The 19,693-nt window shown below is 48.7% G+C and overlaps 1 protein-coding gene across 3 annotated transcripts in view; it reads right to left on the bottom strand.

Annotated features, from left to right (window-relative positions):
- The window catches only part of LOC121291134 (neurogenic locus notch homolog protein 1-like), a 138,748-nt gene that overhangs the window by 75,709 nt on the left and 43,346 nt on the right, over nt 1-19,693 (bottom strand). For 2 of the 3 annotated variants that reach the window (XM_041212213.1, XM_041212211.1), the window contains exons 5-12: nt 16,890-17,012; nt 15,556-15,789; nt 13,886-14,041; nt 10,949-11,134; nt 9,230-9,343; nt 7,306-7,419; nt 4,370-4,603; nt 2,646-2,756 (exon numbers count right to left, since the gene is read on the bottom strand). In XM_041212213.1, coding sequence (XP_041068147.1) covers nt 2,646-2,756; nt 4,370-4,603; nt 7,306-7,419; nt 9,230-9,343; nt 10,949-11,134; nt 13,886-14,041; nt 15,556-15,789; nt 16,890-17,012 — 1,272 coding nt within the window. The remainder of the gene's footprint in view (nt 1-2,645; nt 2,757-4,369; nt 4,604-7,305; nt 7,420-9,229; nt 9,344-10,948; nt 11,135-13,885; nt 14,042-15,555; nt 15,790-16,889; nt 17,013-19,693) is intronic. The other variant, XM_041212212.1, reaches the window with a different exon arrangement.

Raw genomic sequence — 19,693 nt, 5'->3', positions numbered from 1 at the left:
TCAAGCTCCATGTCAGGATTTGGAGCACAAAATCTAGGCTGATATTTTAGTGGAGTACTGAGGGACCGCTGCACTATCAGAGGAACAATATTGAGGGAACGTGCACTGTCAGGGGGTCAGTACTGAGGGGGTGCTGCACTTTCAGAGGGTCAGTAATGAGGGAGTGCTGCACAGTAAGAGGGGCAGTACTGGTGGAGTGCTGCACAGTGAGGTGGAAGTACTGAGGGAGTGCTGCATTGTCAGAGGAGCAGTACTGAGGGAGTGCTGCACTGTCAGAGGATCAGTACTGAGGGAGTGCTGAACTGTCAGAGGTTCAGTACTGAAGGAGTGCTGCACGGTTAGAAGGTCAGTACTGAGGGAGAGCTGCACAGCAAGAGGGTCAGTACTGAAGGAGAGCTGCACAGTAAGAGGGTCAGTACTGAAGGAGAGCTGCACAGTAAGAGGGTCAGTACTGGGGGAGAGCTGCACAGTAAGAGGGGCAGTACTGCTGGAGTGCTGCACAGTGAGGTGGAAGTACTGAGGGAGTGCTGCTTTGTCAGAGGAGCAATACTGAGGGAGGGCTGCACTGTCAGAGGTTCAGTACTGAGGGAGAGCTGCACATTAGAGGGTCAGTACTGAGGGAGAGCTGCACACTCGGAGGGTCAGTACTGAGGGAGAGCTGCACAGTAAGAGGGTCAGTACTGAGGGAGAGCTGCACAGTAAGAGGGGCAGTACTGAGGGAGAGCTGCACAGTAAGAGGGGCAGTACTGAGGGAGAGCTGCACAGTAAGAGGGTCAGTACTGAGGGAGAGCTGTACAGTAAGAGGGGCATTACTGTCAGACTTTTAGATGAACCAAGGTCCCACAACACTATTGCGAAGAAGAACAGGGGAGTTCCCCTAGCATCCTGGTCAATTTTTATCCCTCAAATTATATCACAAAAAAGAGATATTTGATCATTTGTGCACACATTGGCTCCTGTGTTTCCCACATTACAACAATGGAATGCTGATGAGGTGATAAAGTGCTTTGGAATGTCCTGAGACTGTGAAAGGTGCCATGCAAATGCAAGTCTTTCTTTCTTTCAATGTAGAACAGGGTGGTGGTTGAGCTCTGCCATGCTTCTTACACTGGGCTGAGAGGGGCGAGAGAGGTGAGTGGGTGGAGAGAGCGTACCCGCCTCCTTCTCAGTACAGGGCTCCGAAACCTCGTGTATTTCACACTTTGAGGAATCAGCGACGAGAGGTGGGGAGGGGAAAGAGAGGACAAAACTTCACCACAGGATTTAAAACAAAAAGGCCAATGGTGATTTAAGAGGCCACTTTGCAGTTATTAAATCAACCATCACAGTTTATGCTGACACTGTTGTATCTCGATGAACTTTTGCCTTCTTTTGTAAACTCACTCACAGATAAATGGTATGTCCCAAAGACTCATCTTCCTCAATCAGCCGCCCTCCCATCTCCCCACCTTCTCATTCCCAGCCCCTCACTCATATTTCTAAAGTGGAATAACACAGGCAGTCTGCTGGGTGGGAATGAAAAGAGATTGAAGTTTCTGTTTCTGCAGATGCCCTTGTTCCTTGCCAGGAGTAATGCAATGTCCTGATAAAACCAGACAGACCAGTTCAACGTCAAACTCATTCACCAAGAATTTTTGTTTTAGTGCTTTGTAAGCTTCCCACGATTTTTCAATTCACACTGAGAGGGACTTTCGGGGCAGGTGAATGGGGCATTCCTTCCCAATTTCATCCACCTCCTCCTGCCCGTATCTTTTTCAACAATGCTGGTGTCATCAGTTCTGACCGCAGATACCAGCAAAAGCGATCTTCTCCTTGGCTTCCAGTCAATTGCATTACAGGTGTCACCCTGAGGGAGAGGGACTGAGAGACACCGGTCAGTGTGCAGATATCTCCCTGAGGGAGAGGGACTGAGTCCCCAGTCAGTGTATAGATATCTCCCTGAAGGAGAGGAACTGAGAGTTCCCAGTCAGTGTACATATATCACCCTGAGGAAGAGGAACTGGTAGACCCCAGTCGGTGTACAGATATCTCCCTGAGGGAGAGGGACTGAGAGCCAGCCCATGTACAGAAAACACCCTGACAGAGGGACTGAAAGATCACTATCAGTGTTCAGATACCTCTCTAAGAAGGGGGACTGAGAGATCCCAGTCAATGTACAGATAAATCCCTGATGGAAAGGTAATGAGAGGCCCCATTCAGTGTACAGGTATCACTCTGAGGGAGAAAGGGGACTGAGAGATGTACACTGATTAGTGCATAGAGATATCCCTGAGAGAGAGACTGAGGGAACCCAAATCAGTGTACAGGTATCTCTCTAAGAGAGAGGGGGGATGCAGGGGGACTGAGAAACCCATTCAGTGTATAAGTATCTCTCTAAGGGAGAGAGAGTGGGGGAGGTAGGGGGGATGGTGCTGTGAGACACCGGCTTACCTGTGGTTGCAAGTTTTGTAGCTGATGCAAGAAAGAGTGAAGTATGGCAACAGGCTCAGAGCCACTTCACTCTGGAAGTCGAAATGTAAGATCATTAAAATTCTCCACTAAATGGCACCAAGTGAGTATCTCACTGATAGAGAATATTTTCCCTCATTTCAGTAGAAAGTGCAACAAAACGCAGAGAGGAATCAGTTGGAACTGATTATTTTTACCTGTAAAACCAGGGTCACACACACAGATGTAGCCATTGACATAGTCCTTGCAGTGGCCAGACTGGCAGGGATTGCACACACACTCATCAATGTCAGTCTCACATCGCGGCCCTTCAGGAAAGAGAGAAGGAAGGAATGAAACCCAAAACAAGGGGAGTTGTGCGTGTTGAAAGGCCTGTCAAATAGCCCTGTCATCAATCAATTCCACTCAGTCATGAACCAGTGCACCGTGACAGTGTTATTTCACTGGCAACATTTCTTCAACTGTTGTGCACTTTTCTGCACCTCAGCCATGTCAGCAGTGCCTCAGCGGATGCGCTTTCACTTCTGAGTCAGAAGGTTCATGAGTTCAAATCCTACTCCAGAACTATAAACACATAAACCAGGCCGACACCCAAGGGAGTGCTGTGCTGTTGGCAGTCCTTTCAAATGAGACATTAAATTGGGGTCCCCGCCTGCCCTCTCTGGTGCATAAAAAGATCCCTTGGCAACCTCAGCTCTGGCGTTTTTACCAATATTTAGCCCTCACCAGCATCACACAAACATGACCACGTTGCTGTTTGTGGGATCTTTCTGTGTGTAAATCGACTGCCACTCTTCCTACATTACGGCAGTGGCTACACTTCAAAAAGTACACATCATTGGCTGTAAAGCGCTTTGGGGCGTCCCGGTTTGGCGAAAGGCAGGATGGATATATGAGCCTTCTTTCATCGAAATGAGGGATGTCATTGCTGGGAATCCCACAAGAAGAAACTGACAGTGAGAATATAGCATTTGACGCACTCATGCAATATTCCTGTTCTGCAATGTAACCTACTCAAATGGGATAATTCTTCCACAATAGAATGGACAGAAGAAAGTCATGCCAGGGCCTTCAGTCCCCCAGGGGGACATTTCCATAGCTACACTGATGCCAGCCAACTTCTTTTGACCCCACCATGACCTCTGCACTGCCAGACTATTGGTCAGGTATCAGTCTTGGGTGATACGTGATGGTTGCCATTAAGCATTGGATAGGCCAAGGCCACGGTCTTCAGACTGTTGCCCATTCCACTCCACCTCCCCCGCTACAACTTCCTAACCCTCCAATTCCACCCCACTCCTCAGCCACTGTCTGAATCAGACAGTTTGTGATCTTGGTGCCCTCAGCTTCAGCCACATCGCCCATTGCCGCACCCAAAGAGTTGCCGACTCTGGCCTGGCACATTCCTGGAGGTTTTTTCACATGATCTCTCAGCTCCCTCCGTTTTTTCACCCTGGCGCGCCAATCCTCATGGGCACTCTGCCCACCTATGGCCGAATGAGAGCCTCCTCATTACTCAACTGGATGAAGCTCACCGCAGTCAAACAGCTCTCATTCATCCTGACTCCCATGTTTCCTTCAGCAAATCATAAGGGAAAGTGCTGAAAGTCAATTTTGAAAAGGTAAACATTTCCCGGAGAATGTTTCCCCTGGTTTGCTGGCAGCAGTGCCTTGGAGATTAACCTGCACTTCCTGGAAAAACACGGACAATCCCATAGTCGTACTGCTGCCCATTTGTTGGTGAAAGCCTCGACCATGTGGGGATCACCTCCCAATGTGACTATCCCATTGCTCTCCTGGCTGGAAGACCTCCCACACTCCAGTTCCAGAACTCTGCTGCCCGAATCCTAGGCTGGTACAAGTTGTGCCCACTTGTCATCACTCTCAGGTAACCGCCCCTCCCCCCAACTACCCTGGTTACCTGTGGTACCAGGCAGGCAGGCACACCGATAGTCATTCACCAGGTTTGTGCATCGCCCGCCATTCTGGCAGGGCTGGCTCAGGCACTCATCAATCTCAATATTGCAGATCCGTCCCATGTACCCGGGCACACAGGCACAGGAGTAGTCAGCTATCCCATCCAGGCAGGTCCCGTAGTGACACGGGTTTTGAAGGCAGTCGTCAATGTTCGTCTGGCAGAGCAGCCCTTCAAACCCTAGAGAGAGAGAGAGAGAGAGAGATAATCAGCGAGAGGGACAGAGAGAGAAAGTGAGTGATAATGAGAGAGAGAGGCAGAGACAGAGCGAGTGAGAATGAGTGAGAGAGGCAGAGAGAGAGAGAGAAACAGAGAGAGACAGAGACAGAGTGAGTAGAGTGAGAGAGAGAGAGAGACAGAGACAATCAGAGAGAGAGACAGAGACAGAACATGTGAGTGATCATGAAAGAGAGAGGCAGAGAGGCAGAGAAAGAGGCAGAGAGAGAGAGTGAGAAATAGACAGAGACAGAGACAGGACAAGTGTGAGACAGAGAGAGAGAGACAGAGATACAGATAGAGAGAGATAGAGAGACAGAGAGATAGATACAGACAGAAAGAGAGAGAGGAGGGGAAAGAGAGACAGATGCAGAGAGAGATAGAGAGACAGAGTCGGAGAGAGGTACTTACATAGAGAGAGGGAAAGAGAGAGAGAGAGAGACCACATGTTTACTTAGGCAAACAAGACCACTCCTTTTCGCTTCCCCCAATCCATATCACTCTCCCCTCACTCCATCCCTCCTATAGATCACTCCCTTTCCGCTCTAACTCTGGACCATTACCCTCAGTTTCGCTACACACTGCACTGATCCACACAGACCTGGAAGGCTCCAGGTTTGACATCTGCTCTGTGCTGAGTGAATTGACTTCAGTGGGGGAGCAGCAAATGGTTTCACCACCTCTGGCTTGGAGAGGGCAACAGGAAAAGCAGCTCTGATTTCCATTCTGAGTGTTATCCCAGGATGCTTGCTAGAGCTCACAAGCCGGAGAATACAAGGACAAGGCTCATTGGATCTCAGCCAGCCTATCTGGACTTGTATTAATGACACAGTTATATAAATCACTGGTTAGACCCTATCTACAGACTGTGCTCAGCTCTGGGCACCGCACAGCAGGAAGGACATATTTGCCTTGGAGGGTGTGCAATGTAGGTGCAACTGAACAATACTGGGAATAAAAGGGTTAAATTATGAAGTCCCGTTTCAGGTTTGTATTCCCACTAGTATAGAAAAAATTAAGGGGTGATCTAATTGAGGTGTTTGAGTTGATTAAAGGGTTCAATAGGGTCGACAGAGAGAAACTCTGGTAGTGTGGCAGGGGGATAGTCCGGAATGGGGGGAAAGTCCGACATGAGGAAAAGCTTCTCCGCAGCGAGTGGTTAGGATGTGGAATGCACTGCCTGGAAGTGTGATGGAGGCAGGCTCTACCATGGCTTTCAAAAGAGAATTGGATCATTATCTGAAGAGGAAAGATTTGCAGGGCTACTGGGAAAAGGAAGGGCAGTGGCACACGAGGTGCATTACACTCGCAGAGAGCCAGTACAAACATGAGGGGCCGAAAGGCCTCCTTCTGCCCTCTGACCGTTCTCTGAGGCATAACCTGAAAATTAAAATTCAGGGGTGGTGTCAGGGACCAGTCCTTCACAGAAAGGGTAGTGGAAATCTGGAATTCTCTCCCCCAAAATGGTAAGGGTCAACTGAAAATTTCAAAACCAAGCTGGATAGGTATTTGTCGGGTAAAGGTATTAGGGTTATGGAACCAAGATGGGTGTCAGAAGTCTAAACTCTAGAAAGTCCAGGCTCAGTCTCCTGAATCTCTCCTCATTGGACAATCCCACCATCCCAGGAATTGGGCTGGTGAACCTTTGTTCTCCTATGAGGCGGAATTGAGGGGATTGGGCCTATATTCTCTCGAATTTACAAGAATGAGAGGTGATCTCAGTAAGTGTACAAAATCCTTACTGGCCTTGGCAGGGTAGATGCAGGAACCCCCTGGCTGGTGTTTCGGTGTGGGGGTGGGGGGCGGGCAGGAGCAGGGTCAAGAAGGGGACACAGTCTCACAATAAGAGGATAATCATTTAGGACCGAGATGAGGAGGAATTTCTTCACTCAGAGTGAAGAATCTTTAGAATTCTCTACCCCAGAGGGCTGTGGAGGCTCAGTCATTGAGTATGTCCAGACAGAGATCGACAGGTTTCTAGATATTAAAGATATAAAGGGATATGGGGATAGTGTAGGGAAATGACATTGAAGTGGCAGATCAGCCATGACCTAGTTGAATGACAGAACCGGCTCGAGGGGCTGAATGGCCTACTCCTGCTCCTGTCCCAACACAGTCGACTAGCCGGTTAATATTCAATAGTTCAGGGTCACGCATGAGGGATAGTCGAGGAACTGGAGGGCTGCCTGCGAGCTCAGACCTGAAGCCAGAAGTGAGTCAACACCCTCAGGAGGTGAGGGGGTCAGGGGAGAGGGAAGGGAGGAGAAGGAAAGGGGGCGAATAGTAGGGGAAAGAGGGGGAAATGGTGAGCGGTGGAGAGGAGGCAGAGAGATGGACAAAGGAAAGGAAGGGGGAGGGAAGGAGAGAAGAGTGAAGAGAAAGTGGAAGAAGTGTAAAGGAGCTGATGGTGGCGGAGACTGGGAGGCAGCGGAGGTCAGGTGAAGTGAGAATTGCACTGGGAACCCTGTAAAATAAAATACTGAATCATAGAACGGTTAGTGTCAGTGTCGGTGTCCGATCTCTACGTGAGCCAACATGTGCAATGAGGCATTACACACAATGCCTTTGCTCCAGTGATATCTCTTCAACTCCAGTCACATGTTGGCCCTGGCGGAGAGAGATCATTGACCGTCAGACACACCCACTGATAAAACTGCAGCACATACCTTCCGGACACTCGCAGTCATAGCGGCCGGGGCCATCGACGCACTTCCCTCCATTCAGGCAAGGAGTGCTGGAACACTCATCAATGTTAATCTCACACCGCTGACCGGCAAATCCTGGGATGGGGAGACATGCGAGAGGTTAAGATTCACAGGGTTAAACTGAGCACCGACAGAGTTGGCATGGGGGTGGTGATCTATAAAACAGGAGAGTGGGCCAGTTCAGAAACACAGCCCTCCATCTGGTGCCAGTTCTCAGTGTATAGACAATAGATGGTTAGGACATTGTGTCAGATCTGTTGATAATGTGCTAAGGCCATATGTAAATCATACACTTTCTCCATTATAAAGCTGACAGAGGGAAAGATATGACACAAAGAGAGGGCGAAGGTGACAGAGAAAGAGGGGGCAGAAAAAGAAGGGGGAGGCAAAGAGAGTGAGGGGAGAGCAGAGAGAGGAGATAGACTGAAAGAGTATAGAGAGAGAGAGAGAAAGGAAAGAGAGGAGAGAGAATGACTGAAGGAGGAGAGACAGAGGAGAGGCTAGAGAGAGAAGCACATGAGAGAGAAGTGGAGAGAGAGACTAAAGAGGAGAGGGAGAGAGACAAGGGGAAAGAGAGGAAAGAACAGAGGAGAGGAAAGGGATGGCGGAAAAGGGAGAGGGAAATAGGAAGGAACAGGGTAGAGATGGATGGAGACAAGAATGGAAGGTGGAGACAGGGCAGGGAAAACAGGGACGGAGGCAAAAAAATGAGAGACAATTTTATCTCAGAATCCGTATCTTGTAACACTGGCTGTTTTATGGGGATGGTAGAGGGCTCTGGGGATGCAGCCTGCATGCAAAGAGGCACTGATATGATCCTATGACCCTGCATAGGTCCAGCTGGTCTGTTTCCCTTTTACTGCACTCAGCCTCATCAAAACTTCAGTTCTGAGAAGATCCCATGCCTGAAAGATGGAAAAATGTTGCTTCCTCATTGGTGAATAGCCAAACTGGCTGCTGTGTTTCTGACATTACAACAGTGACCTCAGTGCCAGGCAATGACCATCCCCAACAAGAGAGAATTTAATCATCTCCCTTTGATATTCAACAGCATTAATGTTGCTGAATCCCCCACCATCGACATCCTGGGGATTACCATTGACCAGAAACTGAATTGGACTAGCCACACAAATACTGTGGCTACAAGAGCAGGTTAGAGGCTAGGAATCCTGTGGGAAGCAACTCACCTCCTGACTCCCCAAAGCCTGTCCACCATCTACAAGGCAAAAGTCAGGAATGTGATGGAATACTCTCCACTTGCCTGGATGAGTGCAGCTCCCATAACACTCAACAAGCTTCACGGCATTCAGGACAAAGCAGCCCACTTGATTGACACCCCTTCCACAAACATTCACTCCCTCCACCACTAACACACAGTGGCAGCAGCGTGTACCATCTACACGATGCACTGCAGCAAACCGCCAAGGCTCCTTCACCAGCACCTTCCAAACCCACGACCACAACGATCTAGAAGGACAAAGGCAACAAACAAATTGGGAAACCACCACCTGGAAGTTCCCCTCCAAGCCACTCACTATCCTGATTTGGAAATATATCACTGTTCCTTCACTGTCGCGGGGTCAAAACCCTGGAACTCCCTCCCTAACAGCACTGTGGGTTTAACCTACACCACATGGACTGCAGCGGTTCAAGAAGGCAGCTTACCTTCACCTTCTCAAGGGAAATTAGGGATGGTCAGTAAATGTTGGTCTAGCCACATCCTAGGAATAAATTTTAAAAAACACTGAGCAAAAAAAAATGTATGTCATTGTCTGTAAAGTATTTTGGCCCAGTCTGAGGCATGGTAGACTCCCTGTGGGAATCCAAGTTCTATCCTTCTTCCATCCTTTAATTGGGTCCGATGCTGTTGCCACATATTCCTTACCTGGAGGGCACTGGCAGTGTACACCATTTACCAGATCCTGGCACATGCCGTTGTTCAGGCAGGGATTACTCAGGCATTCATCACTGTTGATTTCGCAGAACAAGCCTTCATAACCTGAGGGAAGAGGAGGCAGGGTTAACAGGGGGAATGTCACTGGACCAGTAATCCAGAGGCCCAGCCTAATGCTCAGGGGACACAAATCTGGAAGATACAGCTAGTCTCAGTAATGGTGACCATGACAACTATCATCGATTGTCATAAAAACCCATCTGGTTCACTAATGTCCTTTAGGAAAGGAAATCTGCCATCCTTATTGAGACTCCTGACCCACAGCAATCTGGTGACTCTTAACCGTCCTCTGAAATGGCCTAGCAAACCACTCAGTTCCAGGGCAATTAGGGATGGGCAACAAATGCTGGTCTTGCCAGCGACACCCACATCCCAGGAAAGAATTTTTAAAAAATACTGCAGGACATTGCCAGCTCTGCACTGGGATTGCCAACCCTAGTCAGGCCTAATCCTGGAGGCTTCATGACCTGACCTACCATCACCCCACCCTCCTGTCATTGGCCCAGCCCCCATCCAATTGGGGAATAAACAGATGCTTTGATGCCTGATTGGACCGTTCTTGCATGTCAGTCAAACAGATCTTGTTCTCCCCAGCCCATATATTATCTTTAGAGCAAAATGGGCCATGTCCTAGCAAATAGCCTTCAATTACTGGAGACACCAGGCTAATTCCAAAGGGTTGGGAAACACGAACCAGGCTATTTCAATACAAACGTGTCATGCAGACTGCTAAGAGCGTACCTTTGAATCCCCAACTGGCAAGTACTGCAGTTCAATTTAATAAACCCTGTAATGTAGGGCCTTGCACCAGGATAAATGGATCATTGAAGTTTGTCATGGCAACCCAACTGGATGACCCCACTCTTAAGGAAGAGTAAGGGAGCCTGTCATCTCTCACCTGGTCTGGAAAATAATTTATCCAAGAGAAATCAGCAGAGCCAGGTAGGCCTGCCTTTCCTGGAAATGGTTCAGGAAAGTCAAATATGAAGCTGTGACCTTACCCGCCCGTACAGATTGTGACCTTACCCAAGCGTACAGTTTGTGCCCTACCCACCCGTACAGATTGTGACCTTACCCGAGCGTACAGATTGTGACCTTACCCGAGCATACAGATTGTGACCTTACCCACCCGTACAGGTTGTGACCTTACCCGAGCGTACAGATTGTGACCTTACCCGCCCGTACAGATTGTGACCTTACCCGAGCGTACAGATTGTGACATTACCCGAGCGTACAGATTGTGACCTTACCCATCCATACAGATTGTGACCTTACCCACCCATACAGATTGTGACCTTACCTGAGCGTACAGATTGTGACCTTACCCACCCGTACAGGTTGTGACCTTACCCATCCATACAGATTGTGACCTTACCCACCCATACAGATTGTGACCTTACCCACCCATACAGATTGTGACCTTACCCGCCCGTACAGATTGTGACCTTACCCACCCGTACAGGTTGTGACCTTACCCATCCATACAGATTGTGACCTTACCCACCCATACAGATTGTGACCTTACCCACCCATACAGATTGTGACCTTACCCATCCATACAGGTTGTGACCTTACCCACCCGTACAAATTGTGACCTTACCCATCCATACAGGTTGTGACCTTACCCGCCCGTACAGATTGTGATCTTACCGGCCATGCAGATGCACTTGAACTCGCCAATCTGATCCAGGCATGTTGCCTCATTCCGGCATGGATTCGACCGGCATTCGTTGATGTCCAATTCACACCGTGCGCCTGTGTATCCTGCCAGGCAGCGACACTCGAAGGAGCCCACATTGTTCTCACAGCGGCCGCTGAGCTCACAGGGATTGGCATCTGCCCAAAATATGATTGTGGAGAAGCAGGTTTAACCTTGTTAAAAATGCAGCTGTGGGGAGGGAGGAACAGGACAGGTCATGGCAGCAGAATTCTCCCCAGCTGTGTGACCTCGGTACTCAGAAAAGAGCATTTAATCTCACTGATTTATGTTAACCTGCCTTACTCTGGTCAAGGAAGCATGAAAAATTCAATGTCCTGTTGCAGGGAAGTGTGAAACATGCAGAATAGTTGCCAGAATATGCATATATGTCAGCTGTGAATCAGTGGGGAGCTGTCTTACCTCTGACCCCAAAGGCTCTAGGTTCCAGTCTCACTCCAGAGGCTTGGACACATAACCTAAGATGGTCCTCTCAGTGCCATACTGAGGAGCTGTATTGCAAGAGGGGCAGCGCTGAGGGACTGCCACACTGTTGGAGGGACATTACTGTGGGACTGCTGCACTGTCAGATGGACAGTACTGAGGGAGCGCTGCACTGCCGGCGGGCCAGTACAGCAGCAGCGCAGCACAGTCAAAAGGAGATTATGGAGGGAGTGCTGCACTGTCGGAGGGTCAAGTACTGAGGGGAGCGCCGCAACGTCAAAGGGTCAATACTGAGGGAGTGCTGCACAGCCAATCGTTCAGTACTGAGGGAATGATGCACTGTCAGAGGAGCAATACTGAGGGACTGCTACACAATCATATGTTCAATCTTGAGGAATAACTGCACTGTTGGGAGTGCTGTCTTTTGGACAAGGTATTTTGGCAGGGTCTCGTGTGTCCTCTCAAGTGGCTGTAAAAGATCCCACTGACACTGTTTTAAAGAAGAGCAATGAGTTCTCCCTGCAGTCCTGGCCCAATATTTATCATTTAGCCAACATCATAAAAACTGATTATCTGGTCATTATCATATTGCAATTTGTGGGATCTTGTTGTGCATGAATTAGCTGCTCAATTTCCTGCATTCCAACAGTGATTATACTTCAAAGGTACATCATTGGCTGCAAAGCTCTTTGGGATATCCTATGGTCCTAAAGGCGCTATATAAATGCAAGCAGTTTCTTTGTTTTTCAGCTGGCCATTCATCTCTGGAATCAGGCTTCAGGCCCACCCCATCCTGACAAGATTGAGAGTTTGATGAGACTGGGCCTGTATTCTATAGAGTCCAGCAGAATGAGGGGTGATCTCACTGAAGTGTACAAAATTAATAAAGGTCTTGACAGGGTAGATGCAGGAAGGATTTTTCCCCTGGTTGGGGGGAGGGGTGGGGGAGGTGGGTGGGTTTAGGACACAATCTCAGAATAAGAGGCAGGCCATTTAGGACCGAGATTGGGAGGAATTTCTTCAGTCAGAGGGTGGTGAATCTTTGGAAGTCTCTGTGCCAGAGGGCTGTAGAGGCTCAGTTCTTGAGTATCTAGCTGTCATTCTAGATACTAATGACATCAAAGGATATGGGGCTAGTTGGCATTGAGGTAGAAGATTGATTATGACCTGGTTAAAAGAAAGAGCAGGCTTGAGAGGCCTAGTGGTCGACTCCTGCTCCTATGCTCCTATAGTCTCCCCTACCACTTGGCCACCAGGATCCTAGGCAACTTCATTTATCCACCCTAAACCAGTTCCTGTTGGGTCCACAATTTGGAACTGTTTCAAATTGTGCCATTGAACTATAGGAATGTTGGTGTGGGGAAATAAGTGTGCAAGCGTAGCATCTGGGCTCCTGTGATGGGCATGCGGGCACACTGCTGGAAGAAGGAGCTGCACTCTGCATCTAGCTCCACCCAACCTAACCTGGGAACACTTACAGCTTGTTAATTTACATTAAGGGCTGTTGAACGACTGATCGCAACAGTGAAAGGGTTAACATGAAGCACCGGCAGACAGACAGCAGAGTTTGATGAAATCCATGGTTTCAAACCTTACATTTTTGGGGTCAGGCCCTAACTGATGGGAAAAGTTCACCGTCAGGTTTCTAGGTAAACTGAGACTGAAACTGAAATAGAAGTAGAAACTTCAGGTTTCTAGAGAAACTGAGACTGATTGAAACCAGATAATAGGAACAGATCCATCCAAGATCAAGTGCCGGGGAGAACAGTGCAGGCATTTAAAAAAAAGCTAAATGTGAAGGCTGGATCTGGAAGGAGAGGTGGGGAACAGAATAAGGATATTCCACTGCTGCTCCAGTGATTTTAAAGGAACTGATTATGACCAGCACTGGCCATACAATGTTGTTACTGGGGGTTTGGCTAAAGCTATTTCTGGCCATCATGAAAGGAGCTGAGGAGGTTCTGGAAAAGTGCAGCATTGTGGTGATGACCATGCCCACGGAAATTGGGTTGGTTTGGGAGTGGCTGTTAGATGGGAATCAGTGGCTAAATCCTAAAAGAAAAGGAGCTGGAATTCTATCTGAGGAAGTTCAGAGCTTTGAATGACTTTGTGGCTGAAATTAGTGCTGTACATATGCTGAGGGAGCTGCCTAGTAAACACATGAGTTCTTTGCTGTACCTGCTATTTAATGTGTAAACTTGTAAGATATATGTTTACCAGAACTTGTCTATTAATTCATGTTCAATTTATGTTGATTTTGATTTGATTGTTAAAGTTCTAAAAAGTGAAATCTTGCCCTTCGGTTTCCTCATTGCCATCATTTGGTAAATCTGGTTCTTCTGGTTTGTTGGTCTACACAGTGATCATAACAAGAGGAAGGCTGTAAGGGTAGGGACCTGAGATCCAGAGAGCACTGCGGCTCAGTTACTGACAGCAGTCAGACTCACCCATTGAGCACTCGTCAATGTCCTGCCTGCAGGATAGTCCCGTGAAGCCGACGGGACACTGGCACATGGCTTGTCCCGTTAGTGGGTTCATCTCACAGACGGCATTCTCGTGGCATGGGTTACTGACGCAGGGGTCGTCCAGTTGGCAGAACAGACCTGGGACGAAATGACAAAACAGTCGCTCAGTGCCGAAACATTTTCACAGCATTGAGGGAGGAAGGGAAGGCCCAAAGGAAGGAAGGGAGGCAAGTGGAAAAGGGGAAGGTGCATCGGGAGTGACAGAGAAGGGCAGGGAAGGGACAGAAAGGAGAGGGGAGAAAGGAATGGTCTATGATGATACAATGAGGAAAGCGGCTGCTCAATGGGCCAGATGGTCTTTTCTCATTGGTCTCTTCACATGATCATGTCCCTGGGATGTAAGGCGGAAGGGGAAATAGAGGAACATAGGAACAGCTGGAGAAGAAAAAGATTTAGGTCCACCGAGTTCGCCTTCCATCATTGTGATAGTCACACAATACAATGGTCACAGAATTGTTCACTTATCATAACCTTCAATCTCTCACACTGAGGTTCAGTGTCTAGCACTCTTGCCTCGCAGTCAGAAGGAAGTGAGTTCAAATCACACTCCACAAACTTGGGTACAAAACTCTAGGCTGAGGCTCCCAGTGCCGTACTGAGGGAGCACTGCACTGTCAGAAGTGGAAAAGATCCCATGGCAATATTTCGAAGAAGAACAGGCAAATTATCCCCAATGTCCTGACCAATATTTATCCCTCAATCATCATCACAAAAAAACAGGTTATCTGATCATTATCACGTTACTGCTTGTGGGATTTTGCAGTGTGCAAATTGGCCGCTGTTTTTCTGACATCACAACAGCAGCTACAGTTCAAAAAGGACTTAACTGGCTGTAAACCTGCTTTGACGCATCTTCCGTTTGTGAAAAGCACTATAGGAACACAAGGATTTCTTTCTAGTCTCCAACTGATGCAGGTGTCATAGGAGAACACCTCAGGGTTGAGAGCTTTGGTTATCGATTCATTCCAAGCATGCCACACTTGCCACATTTCAGGTCTCAAATCACAGACTGTATCCCAAGGAGTTATTTTCTGAAAGCAATCTATTTAGTTTGCAGTTGAATAATACAACATTACCTGCTTCCACCATCTCCCAAGGAGAGGGAGTGTTCGAAAGACTGACCACTCGCTCACGAAAATAACGGGGGCAATTTTAACCCAATCCAGCCATTATAAAAATAATGGAATGGGTGCGATGTTGATGTTAAAAGCACAGTCAATTTTACTCTCCATCAAAGTCCATGAATGAGTGATATCAGGCATGCTGTCAGCCAGCATTCCACCTGATCACATACAATTCCCACCCAGTGAATTAACTTAACTCTCTGTTTCCACAGCTGGTCCAAGGATCCTGCTCCTGATCCCAGTGTCCAGCGACTCTGGCGGAGTTTGTTCATGTTGATGTTGGGTGATGGATTTTCCATGGTTGAGGTGCCCTGTTTAGGCAGACTTTCTAACCATCAGGATGGGCTGAGGACATTTCCCCTCATTAAATAAAATGAGGACAACCACCAACCTCCCCCCCCGCCCCACCCCCCAACTCTTAAAAATCTCCAAGACCCCCTTACATAGGAGAAGCTGGAGCATTCTTACCTTTTTTACCTGGCGGGCACTCGCACACAAAGTTTGCCACCTTGTCATGGCAGGTGGCACCCTGTGCGCAGGAGGTCTCCGTGCAGTCATTGATGTTCTCGCTGCAGTCATGGCCGGACCAGCCATTGACACAGATGCAATTGTAGTCACCATCCGTGTTGGTGCAGGTGCCCCCGTTCTGGCACAGGTTGGATTGGAGCTGGCATTCATCCACATCCTCAGTGCAGTACCGACCTGTAACCCAACCAGAGAAGTCAAGAAGTTATGCCAGCTCATGGTAAATGTCTTGCAATATACTTGCGCATTTCCAACCTGCATAAAAACTGTCTGGATCAGTACTCACTTCTACAGGCACCCAATGGAAGTTGTTGCCAAAGAACATTCATCTTCAAGGAGACCCTTGAACTCTTTGTGACCTTCCCCCCCAATCCTTGAACTCACAGTGCCTGAACTCACCATTTCCTGGTCCATTCAACTCTTGAACTCCCCATGCCCTTATCCATTCATCTCCTGAACTTCCCATGCCCTTATCTATTCAACCCCTGAACTCTCCGTGCCATTATCCATTCAACCCCTGAACTCTCCGTGCCCTTATCCATTCATCTCCTGAACTTCCCATGCCCTTATCCATTCAACCCCTGAACTCTCTGTGCCCCTATCCATTCAACCCCTGAACTCCCCGTGCCCTTATCCATTCAACTCCTGAACTCCCTGTGCCCTTATCGATTCTACCCCTGAACTCCCCTTGCCCTTATCCATTCAACCCCTGAACTCACCCTGAACTTTTCTTGCCAATGCCTGAGCTCACTGAGACCTTATCTCATTTGAGCTCACCATGACTTTATCCTGTCAATCCATGAACTCACTGTGACCTTGTCTCACTGACCCTCTGAACGATGAACACCTTTCAGCAGCTGAAGTATGGGAGCGGGGTTGGGGGAGCAGAGTGGGGGGGGGTGCATGAGGAGCAGAGGGGAGGGCATGGGGAGCAGGGGGTGGGCGAGGGGAGCAGAGGGGGGGTCGTGGGGAGCAGGGGGGCACGTGGGGAGCAGAGGGGGGGTTTAGGGATCGGGGGAGCGAGGGAGGAGAGCAGAGGGGGGTTGTGGGGAGCAGAGGGGGGGTGTAGGGAGCAGAGGGGGGCATGGGGAGCAGAGGGGGGTGGCATGGGGAGCAGAGATGGGGGTGGAGTGGGGAGCAGAGGGGGGTGTGGGGAGCAGAGGGGGGCGTGGGGAGCAGGGGTGGGTGTGTGGAGCAGAGGGGGGTGCGTATTGGGGGCAGCTGAAAACTGAATGAACTGTTTATTATGGATATTTGCACAGTACAGGGTTTATTACCAGTCCACATTGAGGGACATTTGCAATCGTAGGTGCTGACGCGGTCCACGCAGGTCCCACCATTCTGACACCGGTGTTCCTTACAGTCATCGACATTCACTTCACAAAACCGACCAGTGAAAGCTGCAGGGAAACAGACATTAAAGATGAAAGAAAATGGCAAATACTTGACAACATTTCATCATCTTCCCAAGCCATCGGGTCCTATTGTCTTACCACAATGTGAGCGGAGGTTCAGTGTGTTGTACTCCGGACATTGAGCCACAGGTTCTTGGGTTCAAGTCTCACTCCAGATTTTGAGCGCATAATGTAGGCTGACAGATGCAATGGAGTACCGAGGACATGCTGCACTCTCAGAGGGGCAGTACTGAGGGGGTGCTGCACTGTTGGAGGGGGAGTATTGATGGAGTGCTGCACTGTTGGAGGGGCAGTACTGAAAACATGCTTCACTCTCAGAGGGACAGTACTGAGGGAGGACTGCACTGTCAGAGGGACAGTACTGAGGGAGGACTGCACTGTCAGAGGGACAGTACTGAGGGAGCGCTGTATTATCAGAGGGGCAGTACTGAGGGAGTGCTGTATTATCAGAGGGACAGTACTGAGGGAGGACTGCACTGTCAGAGGGACAGTACTGAGGGAGCGCTGTATTATCAGAGGGACAGTACTGAGGGAGGACTGCACTGTCAGAGGGACAGTACTGAGGGAGCGCTGTATTATCAGAGGGGCAGTACTGAGGGAGTGCTGCACTGTTGAAGGGTCTGTACTGAGGACATGATGACTGTCAGAGGGCCGGTACTGAGGGAGTGCTGCACTGTCAGGGGATCTGGACTGAGGACATGCTGCACTATCTTAGGAGTAGAACTGAGGCAGTGCTGCACTGCTGGAGGGGCAGTACTGAGGAAGTGCTGCATTGGTGGAGGGGCAGTATTGAGGGAATGCTGCACTGTTGGAGGGACAGCAATGTTGGAGCTGCCAATGTTGAAGCTGCCACAAGAGTGACATCACAAGACAATGCGAGAGAGCGGCGGAGAGAACAGAACCAGCGCGAGTGGGGGGAAGCTTCAAAAAATGATGTCAGCACAAAGGTGAGAGCTGATTGGTGAGTAGCGGATAAGTGTTTTCCTCCAGTTTTTTTGTCCAGTTTTTCTCCAGTTTAAAATAGATTAAACTAAGGAAAGGTAAGAGCTCTAGTTTTTATTTAAACTACATAAATAATTTAACTTTTTTTTACACTACTTAACTTAAAGTAAGGGTTTTTTCAACAGGAGACATGGCAGGACAGCTCAGTCCCATCTTATGCACCGCCTGCAACATGTGGGAAGTCTTGACACTCCTTGCGCTATGACCAACCAGCTGCTTCAGTTCCGGGTTGCTGGTGGCATTTAGGTGCATCTGTGAGGCTGAGTTTCATGGCTTGCACATTTTTAGACGTGGTCACCCCACAGTTTACGGAATTGTAGATAGAGAGGGAATGGGTGACCATCAGTTAGAAGAAGGATGTCAGGCAGGGAGTCAGGAAATCCCCAGGGTACATCTCACTCGAGAACCATTTCTCTGTGGTGGAAAACAGTGAGAGTGATTGTTCCTCTGGGGAGTGCAGCCATGCTCATGGCACTGTGAGCGGCTCAACTGCACAGTGGGGGAGGAAAAAGAGGGGAAGAGAAATAATGGTAGGAGACTCGATAGTAAGGGAAACAAGCAGGCATTTCTGCACCTGTAGACATGACTCCAGGATGGTATGTTGCCTCCCTGGTGCCAGGGTGAAGGATGTCACTGAACGGCTACAGGGCATTCCAAAGGGGGAGGGCAAACAGACAGAGATCGTGGTACCTATTGGTACCAATGACATAGGTAAAAAGAGGGATGAGGTCCTGCAAGCAGAATTTAGGGAGCTAGGAAGCAGATTAAAAAACAGGACCTCAAAGATAGTAATCTCTGGATTACTTCCTGCCACGCGCTAGTGAGTATAGAAATAAGAGGTTAGTCCAGATGAATGCATGGCTGGAGAGATGGTGCAGGAGGGAGGGCTTTAGATTTCTGGGACATTGGGACCATTTCTGGGGGCTGTAGGATCTGTACAAGGTGGTCAGTTTGCACCGGAACCATAATGAGACTAACATCCTTGCGGGGAGGTTTGCGAGTGCTTGTTGGGGAGGGTTTAAACTAACTTGGCAGGAGGATATGATCCTGAGAGGAGGTTCAGCAGGGGGAGAAGCACAGCCAAAGTTAGAAGAGAGAGCAAATGAGTCTGGAAGGCATAGAAATTATAGGCCAGTTAAGGTGCAAGGGAGTTTGGCAAGGTTGGATGGTATTTATTTTAATGCAAGGAGTCTGACGAATGAGGCAGATGAGTTGAGGGCACAAATTAACACATGGAAGTATGATGTCATTGCTTTCACAGAGACATGGCTGAGAGAGGGGCAGGATTGGCAGCTCAATATTCCAGGATATAGGGTCCTCAGGCGAGACAGGGGAGGAGGTAAAAGAAATCAATTAAAGCAGTAAGGAGGGATGACATCTTAGAAGGCTTCTCAAATGAAGCCATATGAATAGAACTGAAAAACAAAAAAGGAGCAATCACATTGCTGGGAGTGTACAATCGGCCCCCAAACAATCAGAGAGAAATAGAAGAGCAGATATGTAGGCAAATTTCAGAGAAGTGTAAAAATAATAGGGTCGTAATTGAGGGGGATTTCAACTTCCCCAACATTAACTGGGTTAGTCACAGTGTGATAGGTTTAGAGGGAGCGGAATTCTTAAAATGTATCCAGGAGAGCTTTTTAAGCCAGTATGTAGAAGGTCCG

This window comes from Carcharodon carcharias, chromosome 19 (assembly GCF_017639515.1).
Source record: "Carcharodon carcharias isolate sCarCar2 chromosome 19, sCarCar2.pri, whole genome shotgun sequence".
Lineage (NCBI taxonomy): Eukaryota > Metazoa > Chordata > Chondrichthyes > Lamniformes > Lamnidae > Carcharodon > Carcharodon carcharias.
The sequence above is the reverse complement of the archived record's forward strand: the minus strand, read 5'-3'. Positions and strand labels throughout refer to the sequence as shown.